Raw genomic sequence first — 7889 nt, forward strand, 5'->3', positions numbered from 1 at the left:
ATTGTGGTCTGCCCAATTAAACCATTTCAGTAATACTGAATTAAGACAACTCTGAAAGATTTAAAATAATGCAATTTGTTTAGCATTTGCTACAGTGCTTACATTTGTATTAATATCCCACATAGCTAAGGTCTGGTCATGTTCGCTTAAAGCAATGTTTGGAAGCTATTTGGCAGCATATTAAGTTTAGCACTTATCACAGAGCTTGTGGTCAACCTGATCAGAAACAACATTAAGCCAGAGCTAGGTCATCATTTTCACTGTCCTGTCCAGAAAGGCTTCCAAAAGCAAATGTGTTAAATAACTTTCCATTAGACAACATTAAGCCCATTTCATTTACTGCAGCGCTTTATTTTCCTTTCACAATGATGTGTTGGGCATTACAATTCTCAACTTCAGGATGACTTACAAATTTTGGTTTTCTACTGTCATATGACAACATTAAGGCAACGTACAAAAATCTTACATAAATTAAACCTGATGATTAAATTTACAGGTGTCAATGCAAACATTGGAGCAACTGAAGTTGAGCAACTTTGCCCTGGGTTGTCTTGTTGGGATACAGGTGGGCAAGGAAAAAAACAGGTTCATGAGGCTTGGATGCGATATGTTTCCAACCCCGCTAGTAACAGTGGCAAGACAAAAATGGCCATCCTTTTCACAAACTCTTGCCAGCCTCAACAATAGTGACCTGGAATTCTTAGCGCTTTGTGTAGTGGAAGTCTGATCTTTTGCTACCCTGTACAGATCTAGCCTCAAAACTCCATTTGTAACATTGCTGGTTACACTGAGACCACTGTCCCAGGTAGTTACAGACACAAGTTAAACCTTTGTATTGTATGAATGCCTCCTGTACTAGGTCCTGGGCCAGATGTGTATAGGGTAGTTATACTGCTATGTACAAAGGGAACAGTTAACTTGAGTACAGGGTCATATCAGCAACAGGTAGACATCCTCACAGGATTATTGGAGACAGGCTTCCCAATGACAATGTTGTGAAGAGAAGGCTTATTCCAGTTTCATGAGGCTAGCATGAGGTGTATATATTTGCTCAGGCAAATTTATACTGGTGAAAAACTCATGCAGCAAATGCTGCGCATCTGTCAATAGTCCATTTAGAAGCATTTACGATGGACAATGGATGGGCCAGACTCATCATACTCCTGCTTGCTGATCCACATCTGCTGGAAAGTAGACAGGGATGCAAGGATGGATCCACCAATCCAGACAGAGTATTTGCGCTCAGGGGGAGCAATGATCTGGAAGAAAACATGTTAAAGTTAGAAAAGATCTGACTATACATGCATTTAACTTTTTACTTTCTTGTTATCAGCCCTGTTTTAAAAAGAAAAGATTTATGGATCAGCTATCTTCCTAAGAGTCAACTGCTTTATTACACTACTAAGTTGTGATGTAAGCCATCCTTACCTTGATCTTCATTGTGCTGGGCGCCAATGCTGTGATCTCCTTCTGCATTCTGTCTGCAATTCCAGGATACATTGTGGTACCACCAGACAATACTGTGTTGGCGTACAGGTCCTTTCGGATATCAACATCACACTTCATGATAGAGTTGAAAGTGGTCTCATGAATGCCACATGACTCCATACCTTAAAAGAAAAAAATCCTTAAGTATGCTGAACATCCAACTAATACACAGACTTACTTCCTAGGATTTAGAGCATGGTACATGTAATTTGACTTGTTACCAGCGCCACTAAATGCTTACCAAGGAAAGATGGTTGGAAGAGGGCCTCTGGACACCTGAACCTCTCATTTCCAATGGTGATCACTTGACCATCAGGCAATTCATAGCTCTTCTCCAGAGAGGAAGAGGAAGCAGCTGTGGCCATCTCCTGCTCGAAGTCCAAGGCAACATAGCATAACTTCTCCTTTATGTCACGCACAATTTCCCTTTCAGCTGTGGTGGTGAAGCTGTAGCCTCTCTCTGTCAGAATCTTCATGAGGTAGTCTGTGAGGTCACGGCCAGCCAAATCAAGTCGCAGGATGGCATGAGGAAGGGCATAGCCCTCATAGATGGGCACAGTGTGTGTGACACCATCTCCAGAGTCCATTACAATACCAGTGGTACGACCAGAGGCATACAGGGACAGCACAGCCTGGATAGCCACATACATGGCAGGAGTGTTGAAGGTCTCAAACATGATCTAAATAAAGAGAAAAGAACGTTGTCTTAATAAGGGACCACTTTCATAGTGACACACACACATGCTGACATGCAAGGTATTGGATGTAGGGGAGAAAACCAAAAGAAAGTCAGGTAGAAATACAACAGAAACCTGAGAGACTTCAAGGAAGGAAATGCCAGGAGAGTACAGAACCCTGAAAATAATGAGAGAAGAGAAATTGTAACCTAAAGAAAAGTGGTGGTGAAATGGGAAAAAGTGGCAAGATGTAAAAGCTGCACCAATGCTGTACCTGTGTCATCTTCTCTCTGTTGGCCTTGGGATTCAAAGGAGCTTCTGTAAGCAAAACCGGGTGTTCCTCTGGGGCAACACGAAGCTCATTGTAGAAAGTGTGATGCCATATTTTCTCCATATCATCCCAGTTGGTAACAATGCCATGTTCAATAGGGTACTTCAGAGTCAAGATACCTCTCTTGCTTTGAGCTTCATCACCTACATAGCTATCTTTCTGGCCCATACCAACCATGACACCCTATTAAGAAAAATAAACAATCATCAGCAAATGCAAAAATAAACCATCTCATGTTAAACACAAAACAAATCGATTTCCTGCTTTGATGTTTACCTGGTGGCGTGGGCGCCCAACAATTGAGGGGAACACAGCACGAGGAGCATCATCTCCAGCAAAGCCTGCTTTGCACATACCGGAACCATTGTCAATGACAAGCGCTGCAATTTCTTCTTCCATTTTGGAGATCTGCTTTTTACAAAAAGAAAGCATTTATTAAGCAACATTGAAAAATGCAGTGCTGCATTTTGGCATCATCAATGGACGCCCTTCAAACACTACAGATTTTGGCCACTAGAGGCTGCTCTGCCAACCTATCATCCAGACTAGAAACCCCACCCTCGTCTATATTTTAACCATGGTCCAGAGCTTTTTACTTCATTTTCCTTACTCTGTAGACCAGCTAAATGCATATATACATATACACATACACACACACCCATCCCATAGCCATAACAACCTAACATTAACACCACCATCTTACACATTTCTACTCAAAAGTAAAGCTTAAGGAGTTGGAACAGGACATATTCTCTAGTTAACTACATATATGTACAATGCCCTAGGATTCTTCCTCTCATGCCCCCCCAGACCTATGCTCACTTTCTGAATGCAGCACTACTATGGATAGTCTTCCCTGAAACCACTGTAAAGTTTGGCTTTTAACACCTTAGCTCATTTCAAAACGAAATATACCAAGCCAGAAACAGAAGAAAAGGTGTTTGAGCAGGGTGCATGCACATTAACCCCATCACCTTCAGGGATGCACCACTGGCATCAGCCCATATTCTAAAAAGAGTAACTCATCTTAGTCAACTACATTACTCCCATGAAGACTCCGTTGAACATTTAACGGAAGCCGAGCCAAACCAGGCCACAAAATTCCTCATGCACTCAAGTCCCCTGCGCATCTACTCAGAAGCAAATTCCAGTGTTGCAGTCACGGGCAGGAAGCCATATCCCCGCAGCCCCCTCTTTATTCAGAGGCAAACCGAGCCACCCCAAAGACACGACGCACCGGGCTCCACCCTTCACGACGTCCTGCGCAGCCCTAACCCCGCCCTCTTCGAGAACCCACCCTCCTTTCACAGCCGGAGTGCGGGTGCCTTTTGCAGGAACCAGCCCCCACCCCAACCAACGCCCCACCCCCACCCCCGCCATCAACCGCGGCGAAGTTAAAAAAAAAGTCCCTTTTCAGACGCTCCCATCTTTCCCCTTTCAGCTTCAACCACCTTCCCCCACCTCCCGAGTAAATTTTCTATGCGGAAAAAGTGTGGGGGGAGGGGGCACCGCGCGGAGCAAGAAACCAAAATTCTCGTTTCCCGCTCCATTACGTCAAAGTTTCAGGCCGACCAATCACGCCCTCGGTGCCCTTCCCGAGCCAGCAGCCCCTCCTCCCCCTTTCAAAAAGCCGTTACGGGCACGAGAAGGTCGCGCGCGCCAACCAAGACCGTTGCAAAGGAACCGACGCAAGATAAGCGGGGGCGGGGGCGGGAGTCGGTCGAGCCTTAACGCACGACCGGACTAAAGAGGGATTGAAAGGGGGGGGGGAGGAACCGAGAGAACCCTTTAACCGCCACCAACCCAAGGAATTCTAAGGCGCTTTTTACTCCTAAGGGAAATTACCGTAAATATAGGAACCTCTACACTTTGCTCTCACCTAAGCGCGAAGAGAGAATATAAAAGGAAAGTTTATGGTGAGGGGTGGTTGGAAGAGAAGCACCCCTCCGTCAGAATAAACGGCTGCTGAAACCTACCTGAAAGGAGGCGGGAGCTTTCAAGAGAACGGGAAGAAAAGAGCTGCTACTGCCAGATCCGCTGCCGCCGGCTGAGTGAGACCGTCCCAACGCCAGCCCCGCCCCTTTTATACCCAGGGGGTGCCGGCCCCCGCCTCGCCGGCCGAGAACATCGCCATATATGGAGATCTTTCAGAAACACGCGCTCCCATTGGCTGGCGCGGGCCGGGCCACGTGGGGCGGACGAGAGCAGCCTGGCACCGCCTCCTCCTCGCTCAACCCCGGAATCAGCATGAGCAACGAGGCCGGGGGCTGGTGGCGGAGGGGGGGGGGGAAGGGTCCGCAGCTTTTGCACCGGGGCCTCTCTCGTCCCAGTCCCATGTTATGTTCACCCCCCCAGGACTAAGGAGAAGGCACCGCCGTGGAATGCTCCCGCCAGCCAAAGCACACATCCTAGCCAGATTGCAGTTGATGGACAGCAAGGGGAATCGAGGGTTGCCACCATTGTCACAAGTCGTGCAATGGGTGGGCCATGCGGGCGTCGAGGTCTGTTGCCCTACCTGCCCCATGGGCACTGGACTGCAGTCGAGGCCCTCAATCCATCTCGAGGCCTAGACTCTCGGGCTTCTGACTTGGCCGCATAAGCCATGGTAGTATTGCAGTGGCAGCAGTCCCAGGGATTGGCACCCACGCCAGGGTTGTAATTCCTAGTCCAGGATGGCCGCAAGGTTACCTGAGCTGCGACTGCGGTGCCTTGGAACAAAGCGTGATAACTGTTCTGCTTCCATGGGGCCATTTACTCGGTGCATTGGCAAGGTGTTTGGCCACAGAGATGCACCGGTGTCTGTGCAATGCCATGTTTCTCTATGACTTTTGTTCAGCTGATGCCGTAAGCCCAGCCATGCTGCTGCCTCTGACCGGAAGCGGCCACTGACTAGGCATCAATGGAAGCATCAACGGAATGACGGTGCATTGCAAGGGTATCCCCAGGGATTACTAGGTGCAAAAGATGCCCACTTCCATTCCACTGACAACAGGCCCGGGACCGTTGCCCCATTCCAGACATGATGTCACCTCGTCCTGGGAGCATCCTGTCCTAGTTTCCACATTAAAACAGCTACTGTTCAAGGCTCCCTTTGGGGGCAACATTTTAACTATGCCACCATATCTGTGCCACTACATCCACAGTAATGAGTGCCACACCTTAAGTAGCTGACCTGTTTATGTGAAGGCATTGGGATTATTATGTTGCTATAGTCACTAGTGCTTTCAATGCTGACACGAACTTGGCACACTTGTGTACAGGAAACTAGCTGGAAAGCCTCACAAAATATTGTGACATTGTTTTCCAGAAGCAAGCAAATTCCAAAGAACTGCTTGTCAAAAGCAAGAAATGTTGGAAAAGGGAAAAAAGTGAAGTAGGGATTTTTGTGGGAAGTACAATTCTCAAACCATGTTTTGTGGAGCAGGTGGAATTGAGAGTAGACTTTTCGTGTAGGTTAGAGGGAATGCTTTTACCCGAAGACATTAAGGGCACAACGCTTTTTAGACTATATGCAAAGCAAGGGGGCCAATGTCATAGTAAATGTTGAGACACAGTAAATGTTGAGACACAACACATGTTCATCACTCAAACCTGAAGGATTTACATCCTCTAGGACCAGGCATGGCCAAACTTGGCCCTCCAGATGTTTTGGGACTACAACTCCCATCATCCCTAGCTAACAGGACCAGTGGTCAGGGATGGTGGGAATTATAGTCCCAAAACATCTGGAGGGCCAAGTTTGGGCATGCTTGCTCTAGGACTGAATCTGCATCTCTTGAGTCCAGGGAATTTAAATAGTCCAGACTGTAGAGGTGACCACTAAGTCTGCAATCCTAACCATAGCTCAGACAGCAGCTCAGGGAAGGGCAATTGCACAGCTGTAGAACATCTGCTTCACACGCAGGAGGTCCCAGGGTTGACGATATTGAGCTAGATGGACCAATGATCTGACTTGGGAGAGCATCCTACACTCTCGCTCACCTGGGGAGGAAACACCACTGAATTCAATGGTGCTTACTTCAGCAAACTTTGGAAGTGTAATTTAACTATTGCAATATGGACTCTAAAACACCCCATACCTCTTCACCTTTTCTGCGTCTGAACAGAAGTTGAGTCTAATGAATGGTGGCAGAACAGATCCAGGGTGAGCCCAGAAGACACAACAACAACAACAGTATTACAGTGGTACCTCTAGTTACGTACTTAATTTGTTCTGGAGGTCTGTTCTTAACCTGAAACTGTTCTTAACCTGAAGCACCACTTTAGCTAATGGGGCCTCCTGCTGCCGTTGCACGATTTGTTCTCAACCTGAAGCAAAGTTCTTAACCCGAGGCATTATGTAACCCGAGGTACCACTGTATTTGTACCACGCACATCTGACTGGGTTGCTCCAGCTACTCTGGGTGGCTTCCACCAGAATATAACAGAACACACAATACATTGGACATTAAAAGCTCCTTCTGAAACAAAAGAGAGGCTGTTGTGGTCCATAAGGCCCCAGTGCAGAAGCCTAGCTGATAATCTCCCAAATTTATGAAAAGTCTAGCTGTGCCCTTCCCTGTAAAGTCCATTTTAAGTTCTACAGGCTATCAGCAAACCTCACTGTATATGAATGGCTTCCTTGCTGAGTTCCATCTAACAACAGAATCATAGACCCCAACCGTCATCTAGTCCAACCCCCTGCAATGCAGGAATCTTTTTGCCCAATGTGGGACTTGAACCCACAACCCTGGGATCAATAGTCTCATGCTCTACTGACTGAGTTATCCCAGTGCATTAGCACTGAAGCATACTCTGCCACCATTACTTCTGGCCTGTGCTGTTGGGGATGGGCTCATCCTGTAGTTAAGAGAAAACATCACCATTATTCATTTTTCTAACCAGAGGGTTTGGTCACTGATTCAAATCAGCTGAAAGAGGCTTGTCGAGAAAAGTGAAACTGTTCTTACAAATCCAAGCCCGCACAGAACTGTAAATGTTGCTTGGAAAAGTAACTTAACACTCTGCTACTAAACACAGGTGAAACAGCTGGTCTCTGCCCAACCCTGTTCCTTGCACACACCTAGAAAAATAACCAGACCTCGCCTATAAGCAGGTGACTAAGCTCTTCCTTTCCCACAGAAGCATAACCTACTTTGTCTTCCTAAACTGGAAAGCTTTGTCTGCCAACTCAACTGACAGCTAAGCTACCAATAGCAGAAGGCTTATGATATGAGTAACAGGCACTGAATCAATGGAAATCAAACACCTCATCAAATCGTAAGAAAGGGTAAGAAATTGTTTGAACTCCATCGCTCCATCAGATTGCACAATTTTTATTCTATATTATTTATTGTTGGAAAATTATCACTTCCTGTTTTGCATTTGCAGTAATGGATGCTGATTAAATTAGA

At 46.5% G+C, this 7889-nt stretch overlaps 1 protein-coding gene across 1 annotated transcript; it reads right to left on the reverse strand.

Annotated features, from left to right (window-relative positions):
• Positions 1-326: 326 nt before the first annotated feature.
• Positions 327-4628, reverse strand: ACTG1 (actin gamma 1). Its single transcript, XM_081185335.1, has 6 exons — positions 4473-4628; positions 2773-2904; positions 2440-2679; positions 1730-2168; positions 1429-1610; positions 327-1259 (listed from the first exon to the last, which is right to left on the reverse strand). Exons 2-6 carry the CDS (start codon positions 2893-2895, stop codon positions 1116-1118), a joined length of 1128 nt encoding a protein of 375 aa, XP_081041461.1. The 5' UTR covers positions 2896-2904; positions 4473-4628; the 3' UTR covers positions 327-1115.
• Positions 4629-7889: the final 3261 nt, after the last annotated feature.

The sequence above is a fragment of the Podarcis bocagei genome (genome assembly GCF_964188305.1).
Source record: "Podarcis bocagei genome assembly, chromosome: 2".
Lineage (NCBI taxonomy): Eukaryota > Metazoa > Chordata > Lepidosauria > Squamata > Lacertidae > Podarcis > Podarcis bocagei.